Below are 23,309 nucleotides of genomic sequence, written 5' to 3'. Positions count from 1 at the left end.
TTTACTGCTTCTTGTTGATCAAGGTTTCTGCTGTTTCTTCTCAGGAACTTAGTTTTTGACCTAGATTTGATTCTTTCTCTTGGCTTACAGCTGTCAGTTGACCCAGAGAGCAGTGAAGAGCAAAATCTCAATTATGGCTCCTCAATAAGTAAACTAGTAATGAACAAGCCTTTCTGTCCTCTCTCACATCTTTAGTAAGTGTCTGTTGGTATGGCACCCTAGAGGCTGTCCTCTGTTGGGCTTAACAGGTGATAAGGAATGGACCTGGCCTTTCCTAAAAGAAGCAGTGGGCTAAAAAGAGGGAAACTGTACTCCAGCCTAAAAGCCTTTAGTGGAGAGGGCTTTTTGCTATTTTTTCTTCCCCTCTTAAATGTGGACAGGCTCCTTGTGCAGCAGCATAATCTAAAACAGTGGGAAAAGATCGGGAAATTCCAGATACTCTCCTTTTAGGAGGAGCTGCTATGTGTCCTTCCTTAAGGTCTGTTGGAGTGTTCGTAGAAGGAAGGTGTAGCCCAGGAGCTTACTGGCATTTTGCAGAAGACTGCGCCAATGACAGACGGGGCTCATTTGTCTTCATGTTAAGAGCTGGATTTTTTTTTTTTTTTCCCCATGATCCGAGCAGCTTGTGCTTGTAACAATAGTACTGTCAGGCTGGGTTTCTATCAGTTTGAGATAGTCTTACTTGAGTTGGATTTATTGTCTTTGTATGTGTTCTACGTGGAGGGGAAAAATGGATTTGAGGAAATTCAGGTGAACTGCACGTACGTAGTATGATGATACATCAGATGGTTTTCAGGCCTCGAGTAAAGGAGATTAGAGAGATTTGAGCTTCTTTGCTCAGGGAATTTGATGTATTGTGTTTAGTCAGATTTGGTTTATTATATACCTCTACAGTGAGATTTATAGCTGTGGAGCTATATAGTAATTTTCTTGCATTTGGTATGTGATACTGTTTATGAAGTGCTGGCTACCTTTTAAATTAGCTACAGGCCTTTGCTGATCTCCGTTTTGATTTCTGTAAGTTTTTTAGGTCAATGCAAGTACTACCGATGTGATACATAGCACAAAAATATCAGAATAAATTCGCAAAACTGTAGTGAATTTAATAAACTTACCTCCATTTCCTTCTACCCGATGCAAGTGCTGATTGTTTACGGTATTAGTTTTTTTCCAGATAATCTAATTCTGTACAGTAAAAGACAAAGGCTCACAGCTTTCATAGTTTCCTGTTAGAGGTCAGTAATTTAAAACTTACTCTTAAATCAGTTCTGTCAAACTTCCTAGTCCATTTATCTAACTTCCACTGCTTCTATTTAAAGCAACTTAAGAAGTACAACTTATGCAGTGTTTTAAAGTTCCTTCACTCTTTTGACAATATCATGCAAGGTCTTTATGGCAGTGCTGTGTCATTAGTTTTCACAAAAAAAAAGACATCTTCCACTGGGTTTCTTTTACTTTCTGGCTTCCATCTGAAGGTTGTATTATATAATGCCAAAATTATACGATAAAAGTATAATTTTACTACAGAAAAAAATGAAAAAAATAAAAATGCCTTACACAATCCTAGGACAGTAAAGCTCCTTAGTAATCACTTAATTTTAAACTAAATGATAAATGTCTTGGCGTAAATACGTACTTCTTAACTTTAGAAAACTAAATTGAATATCGGTTAGATGTGGTAATTTTTCAAATCTAATACATTTTTGGTATGCTGTTAGGTACAGGGACCTTCAAATTCATCAAAATCTGTGAAAAAATGATGTTAGCTCTTCAGTAGCTAATCAGGCAAAACTGCTTTTGGGAGTAAAGGTACTCTCTTTGCGTTGACATATAAAAATATTTTTTCAGCTTTCCCACCTTTGACAACACATGGACACATGGTGTTTAAAAAAAAAACAGTTGGAATCTTTCTCCCAGGGAAACTGAAAGTAAATTTTCTGGGAAGACTGTTATATTCCATGGTTGCATGTCTGGATGAAAATTACATTGGTACACTAGTTAAAAAGAGAAATATATTTTGAATATTTGGATTTTTGGATGTACAGGAATTCATCTTGAATTCTTATGGCTACATTTTGATAATAAGTTCTGACAGATACCTAGTTCAAACAGGTGATGAAAGTGTATGTTGACTTCTCTGCCTAGTTGTAATGCATTCAGTTAGCTAGGTTTAGCTATTGCTGACGTTCTGCCATGTGTATTAGAATTTCTGTGCTAAAAATTAAACGTTAAGATAAATTTCTACCTATAATAACATTGTGTTAAAAAATTTGGCCGTCTGATTGAAACGCAAAATATTTAATTTGAATACTCAGGTTCTCTTATAAAATGCAAGTTAAGAATTCAGAGAAAAAAGGCTGTATACTTCAGAATGTTACTTGGTAAAAAAAAAAAGTATCTGTGCTCTGGGATTTCTTTTTTCTTTGATAAAGAAAGCTCTATCACCATTATTAGAATGACTTGGAAGGGTAGCTTCTGGTGTAGGGTTTTGTTTTTCCACCCTTCCCTTCTCCCCACCCCCACCCCTTTTTTATAGATCTGATCCATTGTATTTACATGGGGTTTGTAAAGCTGTTTGTCAGTTAAACAAGCTCTCAAAGCCTTCAGCACAGAGGTTATTAGAGGTGAATAATGTGGATTTAAAGGATTTAGTAATTCATTCTAAATCACAGCTATACTTTTAAATGCCTTTTTTTTTAAGGAGCATTTTAAGCATTAGGATTCAGTCTGCTGAGTAAAAACTATATTTTATTGACGTCACATGGATAATCTTGTTTGTCTAGATTACAGCTGGAGTGATCAGATAAAGATTCTGAGCTTTTTGAATGATCACTAGTGACTGATACTGTGCTCAGTCGGGAACAAATATAAATAATCTGGTAATTGACAAGTCAAGTCTAGCAATAAAACTAACCTTGCAGAATTGTGGTGTCTTTAAATGGAATACGTGGATGATTTTAAGATTATTATGTTCTTTAATATGGCTGTGCTGTCTTGGGGTTTAAACTGTACATTACTGCTTCATAAAACCAATTTAGTTTTTATTGAAACAAGCAATATATTTATTAAAATCTATTGCCCAATTAAAACCTCAGTTTTCTATAAGAAATTTCATGGTGTGATGATTATTTTGAAATAATCCAGAACGCTGTTTGATGCAGTTTCAAATTTGTTAAATAATGTTACATTGCTAGAATATAGGTACTACCAAAAATAACTTTATAGTCGAGTAGGGCTCAGGGTTACCCTTTGGAAAATTTAATACTTGTCATTCTTGTAACTAAAATAATTTAGTTTTAGAAAATGAAAATTATAAATACAAAAGGTTTTTAATATTAAAAATTCCTAGAAGTTCTTATTGTGCCACCTGTTTAATGTTACTCAGAGAACTTTACTAATAAGAAAGTAATAAATCTTAAGGTAGACCATACTGTTTAATGTGGTAATCCATCCTTGAAATCACAAAAGCATGTATTGCTGATGTCCAAAAGGACATCACAGGGAGAGCAAGGTGCTGCTGTTCATCATGGATTCTTTACTTTCTTACTGTTAAAGCTTTACTGGAAAACACAGATAAGTGTCTGTGTCAACATTTCTTATTCAAAGGTTGTGTGCAGCCTTTGTATAGGCAAGGTTTGTTTACTAACTGACCAACATTCTAAATGTAATGCTCAGTTTTGCTTAGCCAACTGTCTCACTGCATGTTCATTGAAGATATTTTAATTCAGAACATAATGTTAACTATTCAGTGTCTGAATTGTACTGATGCCATTTTTTACTGGCTTTCTAGATGAGGTGAGTTGAAGGTTAAACGACACGAAGCAGAGCTGACTCATGCATGCCATGCAACATAAATACCCCAGTGCTTGGAACTGAGAATTAAGGTGTTTTCCCCTGCCCCAAATAGTGCTTGCCTAGTGAGCTTGAAAAACTTTCTGGAGATCTTTTTGCATTTTGGAGATCGCATGGAATCTCTACTGTTGCAATTGACTTAAGAAGTTGTACTCAAAGTATTTAATTACACCGTCCCCACCGTCCCCCCCATCTGAAGTAATTTGTTACCAGGATTACTGATACACTAATAACTGCATTATGTAATGCCCAAGTTAAATGTTGAGCTGTGAAAGAGCAATAGATGTAGGTATTTGTATGGAGAGAACTCATTCATTCTGTAACTGGGTGAGTTTTTCATTGTAGCCTTTGAGATGTGTTATGCCCAAAATCTCTGTGATAATGTGTCATTTTCATATTCCGCTGGATGCTGATATTTTTATATAATGAAGTCTTTAAACCAGAGCATTAACTTGGTTCTCCTGCTGCAAATATACTGTATGTTTAGTAATATATTACAATTACATTTGTATCTTTTATTTTTGCATAAATGTTATTTACAGAAGTTTTGGAACAAGACTAAGCCTGTCTTCACCCATAATAAATGTCAATCCTTGCCTGTAACAAGATGAGTTACTCTCTGCCTTTGACTTTGAAATGGGATTATCATAACCCGGGCTGAAAAAGTATACAGCATACTAAATAAAAATGGAACTTGTTTTAGTGAATGACAGATCCACTGAAAATTGTTTGGCCATTTACTAAACTAAGAAGAAAAATGTTTTCCTATCTCATTTTTTCATCAGTGATACAGATTTTGCTCTTTTCTTTGTGACAACTGAAATTTCAGAGAATTCAAGCCACTTTAAATAGTTTCAGCAGTAATGACAGTTTTATTAGATGCCAGGGATTAAATTTCTGACACTTGACGTAATCTTGAAAGTATTTCAAATGGTGTGCTAGAGGTTTTGGTTTTGTTTATCCAGCAGAGAAGTACATAATTGCAAATATGACAAATCCTAACTTTCTGAAGGTTGTTATTCTGTGTTTTGTTCTCCTGTACTTCAGTGGTTTTGGTTTTGTGCTTTAAGTGGCAAAGAGACTATTTCGTTTCGTAATTTATGTGTTTCTTACAGCACAGCATTTCTAATTTACTCATAAACTTCATCACTTTAAATGCTTCATAAGGTCTCATTTAGTTTTGATTATATTGTCAGCCTGGAGAAGAGAAGGCTGCGTGGAGACCTCATAACAGCCTTCCAGTATCTGGAGGGGGCCTATAGCTATGCTGGGGAGGGACTCTTCATTAGGGACTGAAGTGATAGGACAAGGGGTAACGGGTTCAAACTTAAACAGGGGAAGTTTAGATTGGATATAAGGAGGAAATTCTTTCCTGTTAGGGTGTGAGGCACTGGAATAGGTTGCCCAGGGAAGCTGTGAATGCTCCATCCCTGGCAGTGTTAAAGACCAGGTTGGACGAAGCCTTGGGTGAGATGGTTTGGAACTTAATGATCTTAAGGTCCTTTCCAACTAACTATTCTATGATTCTGTGATTCTATGATTACAATGGCATATGTCACATACACCCAGCAAATATAAGTGGATATATTTGACATAAGCAGATTATACGTGTCATGCTGTTATTCACTACATATGTACTTTGGCATTTGCTTGGTTATTTCACATAGAAACCATGTTGCATTAAGGGGTGGAGGGAATGTTTCTCATGCATTGTTGTTTGCAGTAGGTGTTTTTGGAAGAGACTTCAGGAAACAACTTCACTGTTGTCACTAGCATTCTTGACAACTACCTAAAGCTAGTTTGTATGTAAAAATTAACTTCTGTATGTGGTTACTTTTATCTGGGTTCACTGTATTGGGCAATGATAATGCCATCTGCTTTGTCAGCCTCCTCTCCCCTGTAAAATCTCATCAGGTAAGTCTGGTTTTCTTACCTGTGCACAGCCCTTGCCAAATTCTGCTAGGGTATATTTAATCCTCAAAATGCATGTTAATGCAGTTAGTGAAAGATTTTGTAATTTCAACATTTTTTTCATTCCTCAAAATTATACCTTTCCCACTTGATTTCTTAAATTTGTACAAGTGGCTGCATACATAAACTTCTCATCCTTTGTTTTCAGTTAATCTGTGGTGTGGTCACTGAGTAAACTGTGTATATGATGCACTTGTTTTTATTTGGCAGTAGTTCTTCTTACTGCTCTTAAACAAAAGCTGTGTAGCTGTAGTCTGTTGTGATGACTGGTGTTGAATCACTGGAAATACTTAACAAGGCATGAAATATATCCAAGGTTTTCTATTTGTGGAAAAGATACTTTCAATTTCCTTAGTCACCACCTATCAAAATCTAGCAGTATCTTCTATACTGGATGAGATAGTGGCAATAGTTGTAAGTAAAAAAAACTATTCAGACTGAAAAAATTGAGGATGGAGACTATAAATGTGGGCAGAAAGGCTGTGTCTTTAATCAGTTCCTCCTGTTAACTGTTGATGGCAAATTTATTTGTGATTATTTTGAGTAAAGAAAAAAATTTAATGTACATTATTGTAAATAACATCATTCTCCTTAATGTCTATGTACTACCTATCAGTAATGTTATGTTACAAGTTTTGTTTCCTTTATCAAATAAACTACCTAACTGAAAGTATATGGTAATTGCCCTTTTAAGATTTAATATGCTGTATTTTGCTTTCCACTGCCTCAAGTGGCTTTATTCTTATTTCAAATTACAGGCTTTCGAAGATCTAATTGGCTGTTTATCTGGTATCTTTATGATTACTTAAAACTCAGCTTAAAGCAATTCAAACTATTTCTAATAAATGCAGAAATACTTTTTTTTAAAATAACTGTATTACTAGTATCATAAACCAGTGCTTCTTTAAAAAGAAAACAATTAAAAACCAGAAACCCAAATTTGCTAATTTTGGTGGGCCAGTGACAGTTTTTGGTGGGTTCAGAGCCTCGTCTCCCGCGTGTCTTGTCAGCATAGTGCAATCTTTTATCTTATACACTAGTATTTCCATTTTAATTTTGCATATAAATGTTTCCATTAAATGCATTAACTGCTTTTCTTCCTCAAAACTGTGGATGAAAATAAGTACTCAAATTTACTTGTAACTTAAAAAAATGTCTTAATGCTTAGGAGTAATGTTAATTTTGCTCACAAGGAGTACTAACATTTAACAAAAAAAAATGGCATACATATTTATTACACTTTCTTTTGAATGCCTTTCTCTTCTCTGCAGTTTCTTTGTGTCTCTTCATTGCTTTGTTTCCACAGTTAGCACTGTAGCCTGTTACTCCGTCAGATTAAGTAACCTTCCCAAATGTTCTTGGAATAGGACTAGTAGGATCTGAAGACATAGAAGGTTCCCTCCAAAATGGCTTAACTGACTGTTACCTTTGCTGCTTAAGATAAAATTGCCAGATGTTCTCCATTATAACATCCAGTTTTCAGCTGCTTCTTAACCTCGACATTTTAACCACTGAACCATACAAAGTCTTCATCTTCAGGTGCCTTTTATTTGGTGAAGAAAAGCGTATGAAAATGAAGTGAACAGGAAATGTCTTCAGAAACAAAATGCCAGGGCATTTAGAACCACATTTTTTGGGATGCTTTAGTTTGTTTGATGTATTAATATACAACCTAAAAGCTAATTTGCATATGGGAGGGTGAATGTTTTTTGTGTTCCTGAAAATCCACTTACAGCTGGCAGACTTATGTCTAATACTTAGGTGTAAAATAAAATACAATACTGTAATTGGAAAAGGTCTGACTAAGGGGGAAAGCTAAGCTGCTTTGTAACTGTTGCAGAAGCCTGAAGTTTTTGTGCTGTGTTATGGTTAAAAAGGGGGGAAGTCATGGTATGTAAAGGTAGTCTCAGAATGCAGAATATGTTTTGATGTATGGCATAACTATACTGAAATTGATTCTGCAAGCAGTTAAGAATTAAGTAGCATCAAGTGTAGACATCTATAGTTACAAGTACTCGTTTGGAGTAGTTAGTAGGGTTTTTAAAGACATTCACAGAGTTTAGGTGTTTTTTCTAAGTTGGAGATCAGAAGGTGAGACCAAATGGTAGATTACTAGAAATGAGACAAATTACAAAGTTTGTGGATCATTGTAAAAGGCTCTCATTTGTGTGATTAGAACTTCTGCTAAATTTAAATATTTATTATTATGTCTTAAAGTATTATTAATTGAAGAAGTCAGTGTGAAGCATAGGGTATCTTTTGCTTTCGTTATAATGAGGAACTACTGGAGTTTGCCTGAGATTTTCATTAAAATAATGTTTAGGCTGTGTGCAAAACACTTGTACTCAAATATGCATTGTATCTGAACAACATAAAAGCTTTCTATGACTTGATTTTCTTAAGTTGAAATAGACTTCAAGAATAGCTTGGTTTTGGCTTTTTTCCAGTGATAAGTAACTAGCTCTGCAAATTCAATGTATAGCAAATCACTGGAACGTTTGCTAATAAGATGGTAGAATAAATTAGTTTTTAATTGAGAAGAATAATTGTTTAACCAGATGCATGTGCTTATGCTCTTTTTTTTTTTTTTTACAAGATTTGGTTATTTTAATCAAATCATGTTTTTTCAATTTCTTCCCCAGTAATCAAGGGAAGAGGGTATTTTTTTTTTAATCAAATAAATTAGATATTGCTATATCTTACTTTCAGGTTTCAAAGGAAAACACAAAATATGAAAGGCACAGTAATAGTATGAAGCAGTACTACTGGACTCCCTTAAGTTCCTTGGGTTTTAACTTGCATGGAAAGTTTCTCAAACACTGCATTTCCCATACACACTTCTTTGCAACCTCTTATTAATCAGCAGCTTTGAGTCTTTAGCATAGGTTGTTCCTATTTTTCTTTACTATGTTTGTTTTGAGTGTAGATTCTGGTGAGGTATAGAAGGACTGTAAGAGCCCCTTGTCTGTTTGGGAGATAGTTGTTTTGTGCATAGGGAATCCAAGCTGCTTTTATTAGGGAATTTCTGATGCAGTGGACTTGTGAGTTAGAACACCAGATAGAAATTTTGTCAGGTCTTGGGAGCATCAGTTGCTGCACAGTAATCATTAATGTTCCAGAGTAGGTGCAAAAATTAGGATTTAGAGCAAACTTTTACCTAATATGTTTGTTGCTGTTGCCTTCAACAACAACGATCATTGTGTTCAGTCTCCCAGTATTTACTGTCTCTTAAGAGAGTTAATTTTGCACAACAACAATGTGGAATTCATTGCACAAATGCAGAGCAATGTGGTGGTGTAGGGAGGTGTAAAAGTTGCATATGAATCCTAAACTGGGGAAAACTGGCAGTGCAGAGGTAATGGGAAAGAGTATCTGGGGTCAGTGAATGTTGGATCAAGAGCTAAATTATTTTGGGAGGGAAAGAAGCTGGGATGTGTTAATCGGAATGTGGCTTTTAAGATGTAATTGGTCTCAGTAACTTAACCTTGTTGAGGTCTCTTTTGAAGTACTGCCTTGTCCAGACATCCCGCTTTAAGAAATGAGCAAATTGGAGGGCTATTGAGAGGTTACAAGAGCAGTCAGTGTTTTAGAAAAATACCTGTCCAAAAAGGTTGAAAGGCTAAAGTGTGAAGTTTTGGAAGAAGAGACAAGGGGTTGATCTACCTTCGAAAGATTTATGAAGGCTCTTTATAAGGAGAATATTTTGGGAGCAGCTAGAAAAGAAACTGGCTTAACTTTTTTTTTTTTTCAATTTAAGTCAGCAATTTCTTAACTAGAAACCACAATTCTAAATAATGTTAAGACAACATGAATAAAGTTGCAGGCTTGAGAGTATTACATATTCCTGCCTTTTTGTTAGTATTATAAATTGTTCTATTTATTTTTTTATCCAAATTATCTTGTCTTAGAATTATTCTTTTAATCATGATCCAAGTTAATAAAATATTAGAGGATGCTGTTTTTCTTGGGAGTTAGAGAATGTAGTGATAGTCGCCTTGTGTGTTGATTAGAAGAGTGGTTCAGGGTCAGGTTTGCAATATTATTTTAGCCTTAGCAGTGAAATGGGATATTTAGCTAAAGATTTAGTGTGCAGTAAGATTCTGTTTACATCATGATAGTTGCATGATTTCGGTATTAAACATGAAATGTGTAACAAATGCAAGATTTGGATAGTAGTTCACAGCTGAACTTCATCACTTGTGGCTGGTTCATTGTTTTATCCAGTCTTAGTGAGTCCTCCTTAATTTCCTGTGATTCACAGTTCATGTGTCCCTTCACAAGTGACTTTAATCTTTATTTTTTTTACCTCAGCAATTGATTCAGACTTCATAGTATGTCTTTGGTTTTTTGAGCTTGGAATGCTAAATAATTTTGTAGTGTATCTTCCCTATGAACAGTTTAGCCATTGAGAAACACGATTATTTTTGTTTAAAAACTTTTATTTTTTTGTGTTCATAATTTCTGCTCACTCCTAAATCATTTCTGGTCTTTTCAGTTCTACAAGAATTTCAAATATGTTTAATTGTAGTACTCAAAACCAGTTTTGATTAGCTGGGAAATGGAAGCAAACAGCTTCTTCATAATTCCATTAAATAGCTTTGTTTACTAGGATCTAGAATATCAAGACTTCTCCAATGCTTCTCTCCTCTTATTAGCTTCTTTGAATTTAATCTTCATGCTGAAATTTCTAGGTTTATGTGTCCTTTGAGCCTGGTACTTCATCTTTGCACCGTAGTTGTCACAAAGTACTGCTATATGTTCTTAATGCTACCTGCATTTAATGCTTTTATTTTTTATTTATGTCATGATTTTCAGAATGTGTGATTGAAAATAATGAAAGGTAAAAAACCTGGAAAATAACTAAGAAATACTGTTATGTTTGGGTAAATGGCGGTATTACTGTGTTAAGCGTAGGCAGGGGGCTGTCTGCTGTTACTGAAGTTAGCCAATTAAACAAGAAATACTTGCTCTCTATGTATGCACAACTGAGTAAAGTATATGGCTTACAAAAATGACACATGCTTTTGTCATGTATCTATATATACACATATATACACACATACACAGAGTGTTTTCCAGGAATGTGAATACATAACAAGCTGGCCTCAGGTCTTTTTCTAAGGGAAATGCTATGGCACAGGTAGATAAAGAAGAGCTTCTGTAGATGTGGGTGGCCAGCCGGCAGTGTGCTGTCCAGATTGAGCCCACTAGAACAGTGTGGAAAGGTGAAAAAAAAATAATGTTTTTTGTAGGCTTCTTAGGTGTAGGTGAGGAACAAACGAATAGTGGGCATAGGGGGCTTGCCTGAGTGCCTGGTGCCATTATGGGACTGGACTTGCACACAGCTTCCATGTGGTGAGACTCGTGTATGCCTGGTCATGCAGCAAGAACATTTGTGCTTCTATGATGTGATGATGCACATTGTTTGCCTAGTAATGAGCATGTCTGGTCATGTTAGTGGTGAGGGGACGTGTTCTGTAAGCTGATGCAATTACTTACTGGGGAGGAAATTAGTACTACATAGACTGCCCTAGACTAATGGATGTTAACCTTCAAAAAATCTATCTTCACCTGAAACCCGTTTTCCCCAAAGTAAGGGTCACTTAGTTATCTAATGCATGAAAATAGTACTTACCTCATTCTGTAACCGTAGGTATTTAGTTAGTGTTCTAAACTGATAAACACTTGATGATATTTTAGAGAAAGAAATACATCTTGTTAAATTTTAAAATAATCTTGTTTACTTGCTTTTATAGGAATAATAATTTATGGTTCTTTTTCCCCCAGTTTAACTTCGTTGGAAGAATCCTTGGGCCCAGAGGACTAACAGCTAAACAGCTTGAGGCAGAAACAGGATGCAAGATAATGGTCCGAGGGAAGGGCTCCATGAGGGACAAAAAGAAGGTAAGCTTTGGAAAGGTAGTGTAGTTTCAGATGCAGGGGTTTTATTCCTGATAGAGGGGTAGGGGTCTCTCTTATTTGTTGTGTTCTTACTGTATGTTTTTTAATTATCTAGTCTTTCTTACAGCCTTATTAAATAACACAGTCTACCCTAAAGAAGTTGAATATGCATACTCCATAATGGTGCAATTGGGGGTCTAACTAGCAATTAGGAAGTATTTTTCATCAGTAACTAAGTTCTAATTCTGTCATGTTTCACAAAATAAAGCAAAAAAAAATGAAGATAAATACATTTTTCTAAGAAAGAATTGTTAATCTTAAAAGTGTTGTTAATAACATTCTAGTATTGAAATACCAAAATAGTGTCTTGTGCAAGTAGTGTGGATTGGGGAAAATGGTGAATGCATTACTGGCAGTGAATTCTCTGAGTGAACCAGGAATCACCATGTTTCTGGATTTGTGTTCAGGTGAAGTTGCAGTGTAATTAGGGATGTTCCTTGCTCTGTCCTGTAGTATGTATGCGCATCCTGTATAAACAGGGAAACTACATCCTGAATGTCAAGTTGTTCTGGTGGTAACTCCTGGAAGTGATTTAGTTTTGCAGGTTGTTTTCTAGCTATTTCCCTCCATTTCTGGTTACTACTGCTCAAGTTGCATCAGCATCTCCACTGCATTTTTGAAATGTGTGCTTGTTTCCTCTTTGTTCTCCTCTTCTTTTCCTTATCTGATCAGCCATCTGATACATAATGTAGCACATCACAATTAAAATAGAAAGCTGATGTCTACCCACTTACAAATCTCAGACTTCCCAGAGTTTGTGTAGCTTTCAAAATCCATTTGATGCCTTTTGTTTTCATAGTCTGCTGTAAATACTGTTGCCACCCTTTCTCTTATTCTCCCCATAGCTATTTTGGCTGTTTAGATTGCTAGCTTTTGAGCAAAGATCTGTTTCAACCTAGAGAGTTCTTGGCTGCCTATGTTCTTTTAGAAGTAAGAGGGTGACATTGTTTTAAAGAAAGACGTGATTCATGAAGGTTTACTTAAAAAAAAAGGCAAAAAGAAACCCCAACAGAACACAGTTTGTCCAGAATTCCTTCTACTGCTTGGCTGGGGGCACATTTAACATACAAATAACTCCTACTGTTGTGGGGTTTTAAGTGTTAGATGGGTAAATAGAACTTGTAGAATTGATGGGTTTAGTAGAGGATTTTGAAACACAGGTTTCCTATAACTGGGGATGTTAGGAGACATTAAAGTTTCTGAGTATTAAAATTTCAGCATCCCAGGGCAGGAGATCTAGTGAAAATAGTGCCTCCCTTTAAGAGAAGACTATTCAATCTACCCTTGAAAGCTACCACTTTTTGACTGGTAGATTAGTTAGACCTTATGACTTCTGATGCTAATTGTAAGAAAGTAAATCTTGGCCACCAGGAATACACTAAAATTTAGCTTGCAATGAATGAATTCTCAAGCTGTTAATTCCAAAGAGAAGTACTAATGCCTTAAAAAAAAAAAGGGAGTACTTCAGAGCTCTTTCAGCTCTTTTCTTATTTAAACATAGTTTTTAAAAGACGTATTTTTATCAATACTACAGTCCTTATCTTCATTTATGGGCAAAATTTAAGTTTATTGCTGCTTCATCTTTGTTTTAGGAATGGTAATTCCATGTTGGGGTAGACCATCAGGAGTTAGATTATGTAACTGAATAAAAATTTTTGTTCTGGTTCATTTATGTTCATAGATCTCATAAGCTAAAACATTTAGGCTCATAGGCTAAAACATCAGGAAACTTGTAAGTATAGACTGAGGCCCCAAGCTTAATGGTCCAGAAATAATGTCTCACTAACTGATAATGTTAGTAGTGAATGTATGTATACTTAAAATAGTCATTAACAATGATGTTCTGATACATCCTTAAAAGTTTTGCAGACTGGCTTTGCTGTGTGGAAAATCACACTTAGCTGTGTTAGCAATAGCTATACTGCAAACAGCTTCAACAGTGTAAAAAGAAAGAATAAAACTGTATCTGAGGCCTCAGCTTTTCTTCTGAAGGGACCTATTTTCCTATAAATATTTGATTTGCAGACTCTTCAATAGAAATCACTTAGAAGAGTGAAAATTACTTTAGATTTCTGGAAATTGCTGTGTTCCTTGGCCCACATATCATAATCCATCCCTCACCCCCACCATGCTCCATCTCTTCCTTGTCTGTGTTCATACTAGGCTGAACAGAAACCAGTGTGGCCTAATGAATTCCACATTTGGGTATGGTAGCCATTTTGCAGGTTGTGACTAACAGAGCACTTGTTAGAGCTGTAACAGCCTTTGTTTTTTGAAAGCTTTTTATGTTAAGTCCCACTGCCATGTTACCAGCAGCCCAGGGACTTGCGCGCCTCCAGCCAGTTGTAGTACCTGTGCATGTACCACATCCTTCATTACTCTCAGCTGCCAGCTAGGAAAAGCACATTATCTGCAGTGTTGTTGGTCACCACCACATGTTCTGACTTATCTAGTCAACATTTGTGTAGGTCTTGGAGTTTATGAAATGCCTTTTACAGAATCAGTCAGATTTGGAAGGGATTTCTGGAGTTCTCTTGTGTAATACCCCTCCTCAAGCAGGGTTGCCTAGAAGAAGTTGCCTAGGACTGTGTCTAAATGGCTGTTAGGTTTAGTGCCTGCAGCCTCCCACTACTGCACTTCAGAACCTGGCCTCCTTTGGGGAGTCATCTTGCTAGAGAGTTTAGGGAGGTTTACTGTCTGGGAAGGTGTTATGTTTTAGACTGATTCCCCCCTGTGACCACTCTCTTTAGTTTTATTTATTTTTTAGCTGCTCCAAGGACATTAGGCAATGTCAGCTACTGGAGTTTTGTTTTTGAGAAGACAGAGGAGCTGAGACCTTCTGAGTACGAGTCACCTGTCTTTTTGAAGTTTAGTAAGAAAAGTGAAGCTGTCTTTGATAAGAACGAGTTCTGTATGGCAGGTCAGCTAGAACTTTGTATGCATGAAAAGCTACAAACTGACCCAGACAGTGCTTTAATGCCTGTTACCTCTTTTGAGTTGTCTGTTGTGTGATACTTTCAGAGCACAGTGTACTTGACCATTGATTTCATGAGATAATTCTACTGTTATTGTTGAATATTACATAGTTCAGCATGTTTGAATGATATAATAGTATAATGTATTTGAATAGCAAATAGTATAATATGGGCTATAAAGTCACATTGAGTACCAAATAATTTTCTTGGTAAAACCTATTTTCATGCCATCCATTCCTAATCTTTCTATTGCTCTTTTCTCTCCTGAGGTGATTGGTATTAGCCAGTAGTTTATCTTTTTCAGCCAGAACTTTTTGGTGCTATACAATTGTTGCTGCAGTAGGAAGGATTTCATAACCATTGATGATGATGCAGTTTGCAATGCTCCCCAATATGGTGTTTCTTCTAAAAATTAAGATTTGGAAGCTATATTCAAGACTCAGTGATCATAAACAGACTAAAGTAAGAACAAGTGACATTTATCACTTTGAGGAGTATGTATACTTCTTGCTATTGGTGCTTGCCTCTTTTCCTGATGAATTATAGATGAACTCCTTAGTTTTGCAGTGCAAGATGACCGACTTGGCAGTTAGTGTCTTTTTAATGATAACCATCTTTTTATTTTCTTAAGGGGTTCCTCTCTTTGCAGGTTCTACTTCAAAATGCTAATCTACTTTGAAGTGTAAAATGCCGAAGAAATAGTATTCTCAGGAAAGGTTAGGTTACTCTAGCAGTTCTTTAAAACCTTTTCATATAAGTCAATGCTATTTAGAAAAGTGAGTATTCAAGGTTTTTCCAGTTTTTTACTGAACTGCTTTGCAGTTTGGAGGAAATAAGAAATGCAGGTTAATTTGCATGTGTATTCTGTGTTTCATATCTGCAAACCTGATTGCCAGGTGATAGTTGTAAAAGAAACCTTATTGGATGTGGGAAGGAATTACTTACTAAACAAGTCTGTAATGTGAGAGCTGTGTGGTACTAAATATCATCTCCTAGAATAAACTGTCCATCTACACATTTCTTCCTACCTTGCTAGTGGTTGCAGAATCCAAGAGAAAATAGACTGACATGTTGGAAAAATGAACCATTTATATTTGATCTATAGAAAATTCTGCTCTCCTGTGTAAGCCTACAAACAGAAGTAATGAATTAGAAATCTTTGTCACATAGCCAGATCATTCCAGCTGGAATCAAATCTTGAAAATTTGTGACAGACTTCCCCCAGAAGGAAATAGTCAAATCGTATCTGAGACACAGGTGGTGATCAGAATATCTCTCTGGGCAACTGTAGGCAAATTCAAAATCAAAACCTTAATTGCTGAGACTATTGTGATTAAAGCCTGGAGGTGCTTGAAGGAGATTATCGGGGAGAGGAGAGGGCTTGCAGGCATTTATCAAAAGCTAATGAATGTGTAACTTTATTAAAACCAAGGTTGTTTTTGCTTAGTCTGAATGCACTTTTCATTAGGTAATGAGGAAAACTAGCAATTTTCACACCAATTAAGCATACTGCTTAATTAAAGGGAAGACTGTCCAATGATGGGTAAGAAAAACACTGGTATTTGTCATTTCCCTTGTTTTACATGAATTCCATAAACCAGACATTTTAACATACCTATAAGGAGTCAGCTCTATAGGTATTCTATACCCCTCTATCACTTAGAGGTGTATGCAGCCTCACAGTGTCCGACTGCTGGCTTGTGGCAGTCTTGGCAACTACATTGTTTTTTTTTGCATTTCTTCTTCCTACATTTAGTCAAGAATCTTCTCCAGAAGTGTATGAAAAGAGGACAACATTCTTTTCTATTTCATGAGAAAGCATCTTCTTACTTTTTCTTACAATTTTATTACAATTGAATTATTTCGTAAAATAGATTATTCTAAGAGAAAAGCAGACAGCTGTGCAATTCTAAACTTGAAGAACTCGGTGCTTTCATCTGTTGTAGTAGCTTCAAATCTGTTGCACTTTGCTCCATATTAAGTCGCTTGAACTGATCTGTGGTTCCTATCCTACAGCTTACTTGTTCCTATATCACTGTTAACCTTACAAGCTGAAATTACGTAAGGTTTCACAAAAGACAAAACTCTTGATTAGTACCAGTCTAGTCCTTTGGCTGGTGCAGAGTTGTCACAGCAGATAGATAATTCCGTTTCTTTGGACTCTCCAGTTTTTTCTGGTTTATAGTAAGGCTAAAAAGGAATTAAAAAATTATCCTTGGTACCTGTGCAAAGCTTGAGGAAAAAATTACAGTGAAAAAAATCAACTGTTTTATGATCAGGGTATTTTACTGCGTTTACATGCTGCATAGAATTGACGTATTATATATTTGTAATATTTTAATGCCTTTTAGTCTCTGAAAAACCTTGGAGTATATTCATTAGATACACTTTGATTTCCAATAGAAAATCTTAAACATTCAGTTTAGCTTATAAATGGAAGTTACTGGCATTAAATAATACGTACTTTTCAGTACATCTTGTTAGAAGAGTATGTTATTGCTGCACTAATTATAAGATGCTCAACTTTTGCATTGCATGGAAAGTGAAAAAATAATAAAAGCTGTGGTCCTGACACATACATTGAAATGGAATATATTTAGCAGATGGTAGCAAATGGTAGAGTTGTGCTGTGTTTCATATTGGAAAGTTGACCAGCCCTTATTCTTGTCTTCTGGGAGTAAATTACATGGCTCAGGCCTGTTGCTTCCAAAATTGTGCATCTACACACAAGCATGCTGCTGCTTTTTGACAATTTCATATGTCTGTGTTGAGAAACCATATCAGTGGTTTGGAGTAGCAGTTAAAAAAAAAAATCTAACTAGTTGGAGAGATGGGGTTTTAAGCATTTGTCAGTACTATTAGGAAAAAAACAGATCTTTAAATGATTTGGGATGTTAGGCATGTAAAAGTGAAAAATTAAGTCCATTTATATAGCATGCAACTAGAAATGACTATTTAACAAAAAAAGAAACCTGAAGAGGTCAGAAGTGACAATGCTTATGGGGTTTCTGGAGGTCAGATGCTTACTTTTAGAACTATAACTGTCAGAATCCCTTGTCAGTAGCCATCATAAATGTACTATTTGTTAAAATTAATTGACTTCTACTTACTGGAAACCCCACTGGCTGAGGCAGTGTGGAGTGGCAGTTCAGTATGTTGGATATAAAAGATTGTGGTTTTGTTAACTTTTGTTGCACATGAAAGCTGCAACTTTGTTATATTCAGTTGTAATTGCTAGCAATTTCAGTGAGTATACATCAAAAGTCATTGTATGAGCAGGCTGCTCAGGACTGAGATATTACCTGTACAGCATGTTCCTGAACCTACTGCATTCAGGTTATAAATTTTTAACAGAAAATTACTTAAGGCATTCAGATGGCAGCATTTAAGATACTACCCTCGGAACAATTAACTTCAGAGTCTAGCATTTTCTACAGTGACATTTCCTCTAAACACAGTTCTTGGTATGCATGTCTGGATTAAGATAATTCCTCAAATGGATTCATCAAACTTGGGAGGCTTTCTTCATACTTAATTTGTGTAGTAACTGGCCTTTTATTCTAAAACTAACTTTAAAAAAATCATATTCACATAAAGGTACTATTGACCTTACATAGTCAGCATATCACAACTGCTATTTTAATACACGGTGAAGAATGTACCATATTAAGCTGTATGAAAAATTGCGTGTAGCTTTTATGTGGTGGAGAAAAATCCTGTAGCTTAGAATCCAAGTCCATTTAAGAATATACTTGGTAGGTGATACCACTTTGCCTTCCTAAAAGTTCATTGTAAATCACAGATATAATGAAAATAATTTTGGTTGCTTGTAAGATAGTAATTTCTTTTTCAGTAGCAAGTACTTCAGAAAATAGGCTTTTCCATTCCAATTTTAAAACCTTTATTGCATTTGTAACCACTTATTTTGAATGCAGGAGGAGTTGTAAAGCTGGATTTTATCATTATTACTTTTATTAAAGAATTGCCGAAGCATAGCCGTTTCTCCCTTTTTACCTATAAAACAGACATCTCTTGAGTTGTATCCTTGGTAGTCTGGGAGCAAAGACCTTATGAAAAGATAAGAGGTTATATTATTAGCCAGTAGTACAAAAAAGAAAAAGAAGTCATCATGAAAGAATAATAGAATTCCTCTTTGCAAGTTGCTTTGTTAATTACATAATTAAGTGCTAAAGGCTGACAAGTACAAACTATACTTGAGGAAATTCAAAAGGCAGCAATGTTGAAAGTAATGGATGTTATTTCTTGAATTACCCTGAGTGAAGGATGACTCTTTTAAGCCTGTTCATGGGGGTTTTGTAGTCCAGAGTCCCTAGAGTATGTTTGAAATCTAACCTGCACACATCTTTAGGTAAAAAATGTTCAGTTCACAATGACTGTGTTGAAGAATGCAGTGTAGGTGCAATTAGCTTAGTTATGTATGGGAATGTAAATTTTACAAAAAAGAATGTTCTCCCTAAGTTGTATGTATGATTTGACAAACACTTCTCAGTTGAAGTAATTTATTGTGAAAAACTTTTCACTTAACATTCTGAGGGATGCTTTTACTTTCAAGAGCAGAATGGTTTTATTTTGAACTACAGAAAAATTTAGAGCCTTAAGAATTATTGGAAAATATTCTAAAGTATCACTGGCATTTTCTGATATCACGGTATCTGATGCATGGCATTTTTTAGGTAAGTTGATTTCACTAGATACCTTTGCTTTTTATTGGCTATATACTAAATAAATACAGTATATACTGGATATATTTCTTTATGTGCTCAGTACAGAGTGTTGCAGCTTTGAGCAGATTTTAGCAGTAATAAGACTCATGTTTTTCTGTGTGATGTGAAAAGTAGCTAAAGCCTTTGACTATGATTAACTTTGGTATCAGTATTGGATTATATGTCATTTTGTTCTGAACACTTAAGCTGGTAAATACTTAACTGGTTATTGAACTAATTACATATGGATGTAACAGACTTAATGGCATTCAAGAACTATTTTCTTAAAGACACTGGAAGCTGTAGAACTGGAGGAGTATAGTGAAAGCCATGCTAGTAGAAACCAAGTTGTGTAATACTTTGTTTTCATTTTGTTGTTGGCTGGTTTGTGTGTTGTTTTTTTTTGGGGGGGGGGGGCGCGGTTATGGTTCCCTCTGAGGAAAAAAAAAAAACAACATTTATGATCAGGAGGAAGGAGAACCTAGATTATGTTGAAATTGGAAAAAAGTAGCATAAAGTGTAGTGCAAAAAGTATATATCAAGGGTATCTTGATTCATTGCCTGAACATCTGTGTATAAACAAGTCTCTGTTTTGTACATTAAAATTCTGTGTCTGTTGAACAGTAATGGACTCGTCTTAATCTCTACCATGGTAGAAACTGTCTTTCTGCAAAATTACTCCTAGGCTTTTGTTAGGTGGGAAGTACAGAGAGTGTTAATTGTATTATAAAAAAAGTTGACTAGGCTGCAGCTCACAGCTGTTTGTATCTGGCATATGAATAAAAGTTTTGAAAGGCTTGGGGGACAATTCATACTGAGTTTTTTTGAGGTATTGACAAAATTGTCTGCAGAGATAGGTCCTGCATTTTACTTTATCTGGCAAAGTAGTAAAAGAAGTGAATGGTTTAAATAACGAAAATCTACTGTAACCTGAAAGTTTTTCCATACTTATTCAGCGGAAAAAGTTGGGAGATGAGTTACTGAACTATGTGAGACTTTGTTTTAGCAAAATATGGGCATTCTTGTGGTACAGTCATGTGATTTTTTAAAAACTTTAGTCTTCTCTTGCAGGGGTTATAGTGTTGAGCATCGTCTGATACTGCTAAAATGAGGGAGTTGATTCTTGTGAGATTCCAAAAACTCAGTGACACTTCCATGTCTTTATGATGCACTCTGAAGGACAACAGACTTTACAGACTTTACCTTGATTTTCATTTATCAGCACCATTGAAGTATTTCCAGATTTTTCTAGGTTAAAATCTTAACCTGTTTGGCTGCCTGTTGCTGGGTGATTTCGTGTTTGAAATAAGGCTGTTTTGTTTATTTTTAAGAACTTTCTTTGGAATTAATGTTGTGATATTATAAGCTTGCTTACCAGAAGTAATTTGTGTTCAGGGTTGTGGTTGAATGTTTACTGAGCATCATGAAACTCTGCTTGTCCTGTGTGGGAAAGGCTGTACTTGGTTTGAGGCTCATAGGAATTTCCCTGGAGTGCCTGAAGGTTGAGTCTGCTTAAATGTGGGAATGGAGGCAGACCCTGTTGGCTCAGGGAGGAAGGCAGCATGTCTCTTGTGTTTCTTGAGTAAGTGTCAGTTATTGGCAGCTCTTGGTTCTCCATATTTTTGGGGGGGTGAGGGGGGGTGGAGGTCAGAGTACAGGTTGCTTTTTATCATCCTGGATGTGGCTTCTTAAGGTCAGATTTAGCAATTGACTGAGACTGATAAGAAGCTCTTTTACATGGAGCAGAAGAGTAAGCACAAAATAAGACCACTGTTGCTGAAACCAGATACTTAAATTACTGATTGAAAATTTAGAAGATACGCTTAACTTTTTTGCTACTTTATTGTTTTCCAGATATAGACAACTAATCTGTAGTATTTCATTAAGGCAAGATACTGAATTCCTTTTCAACTTGGAAAAGTCAACTGTATGATAACAATCACAAATCTTAATTCCTAAGATGTCTGAGCAGTTTGACATTCAAACTGCATTTTAGATGGTGACAATTTTCCACTTTTCTCAGATCTGCTGACTGCATTAGCCTTTACCTTGCGTAGACGGGGACTAAAAGATGTTACTAATCGCGGTAATTGTTGCTAGGTATGGCCTACAATACAGTATATTAAGAATATGAATAAAATCCAGATAGCTCTGTAGAAGCTAATGGGTATGCAGTGGGACAATATCCTTACTTTTCAGTTCATCCTGTTTCAGATGGAGAGGGATTTTTTGACAGTTGCACATTTTTATAAGCCTTTTCTGAGAATAATTAGCAGTTTCTGTCTGCTAATTATTCACATTTTCCACACCTTTTTGGGCAGTAAATGGGTAATATTTTGATGCCTGTAGAACTCACTCAAGTGCATGCACACAGTGAATATATCTTTTAAAGAAACCCCTTGTAAACTGATAATGACTCAGTTTTAAGTATGTTCTTAGTACCTGCATGAATGGATGAAAACTTACTCAAATGATTGTTAAAGCCAGATACAGAAATCTGTCTTTCTGGTAAAGAAAACTCGTTATTTGTACAGTAGTAAAGTTTTTAACTGATCAATGACCAGCGCTCAAGCTGTTGGAGACTGTTTAACTTAAGTTATACTAACTGTCATATTGTATTATCTAATTTGATTAAGTGCCACAAACTCACTATGGAACACAAAAAACATACAGTATTCATGCTTGCTTGACAGATTTGGTAATGTGAGTAATTCTTGGATATAATTTGTATCATAATTCAGAACAAGATTCCTACAAGGTGACCAAAATCTTATCCTCTAAAGTTAACGGACTGAAGAAGACATGAGGCTGGTTTTGGAGATTGAGAGTAACATCACAGAAGAGTGACTTCAGGCAGTATCTCATGCATGCCTGACAGTGAAATAACTGGCAGCTAAAGTTGGGCTCTGGCTGTAGAAAACCAATGGAAATATCAAATTTTTGGTTGGTTTCGTGAGAAGATGTTACAGAATTATGTAAAATACTTGACGAGAACAGGTGGAGTCAGTACAGGGAGGAGGTGCCTGGGTGGTACAAAGAAGTGAATTTGCCACAGTTGCTGGGCATGCAACTTCATGTCTGAAAAGCTAGTATTTCTGGGGAATTAACTGCACGGAGGTGTAGAGAACAATCCAAAATAATTTATGGAGCAGTTAATTTTCATAGCCAGAACTACAGGATTTGTTTTTTTTATTCTCAAGCGTTTGCAGGATTGTGAAAATCGTTCTTTCCCTCCCTCCTACGGAAACTTTTTTTTTTCTCTTTCATGAACTTCTCCCTTGTTTCATAAGTCGCAGTAGTTTTCCTTGCTTTGACATATGGTTCCTCTTAGTTCTCTAGGGAGATGTTCTCTGGCTTCTTTTTCCATCTTGGTACTTGCTGACCTCCTTCTGAACAGTCACATGCTTATTACAATAGAAGGAGGGTGAAATTCCATGGTGCTTCTTTTACCCTCTGAAAGTATGATGAGATGCCATGAAAGTACATTAACCTGACTTTTGGTTTCTAGCAGCACTTAATATATTTGCATGAAGGTAGTGAATGATCTCAACTCTGAAGTTAAAATAATGTTGCAACTGGGGGACTTGAGTAATTCAAGCAAGGAAGGTAACATGAGACATAAGAAAATCAATGACAGACTTTTCAAGCTACTAAGCAATCAACAGTAAAAATAATTTGACATGCAGAAAGACCATCTGAAAGGAAAGGAAAATCCAACAGCAAAAGTATCAAAAAATATTTTCTGAAAGTCACGGTGATTGGTGAATTTGCAATATTTACTTGCCTTAAAGCAAATGGAACATAAACTCTGAATCTAGTAGCTTTT

The 23,309-nt window shown here is 35.7% G+C and overlaps 1 protein-coding gene across 11 annotated transcripts in view; it reads left to right on the top strand.

The window, feature by feature from the left end:
• The window catches only part of QKI (QKI, KH domain containing RNA binding), a 157,000-nt gene that overhangs the window by 54,821 nt on the left and 78,870 nt on the right, over positions 1–23,309 (top strand). For 10 of the 11 annotated variants that reach the window (XR_009746585.1, XM_061471406.1, XM_061471404.1 and 7 more), the window contains exon 3: positions 11,611–11,727. The exons of the other annotated variant lie outside the window; for it this stretch is intronic. Coding sequence is in view for 9 of the 10 variants with exons in the window: in XM_061471406.1 (XP_061327390.1) it covers positions 11,611–11,727 (117 nt within the window). In the remaining variant the exon portion in view is untranslated. The remainder of the gene's footprint in view (positions 1–11,610; positions 11,728–23,309) is intronic. 11 annotated transcript variants of the gene reach the window in all.

The sequence above is a fragment of the Pezoporus flaviventris genome, unplaced genomic scaffold (assembly GCF_033815535.1).
Source record: "Pezoporus flaviventris isolate CSIRO_AGI_PZ_B2104156 unplaced genomic scaffold, CSIRO_AGI_Pfla_v1 ptg000066l, whole genome shotgun sequence".
Lineage (NCBI taxonomy): Eukaryota > Metazoa > Chordata > Aves > Psittaciformes > Psittacidae > Pezoporus > Pezoporus flaviventris.
Note: the sequence above shows the minus strand (reverse complement) of the source record. Positions and strands in the feature narration are given on the sequence as shown.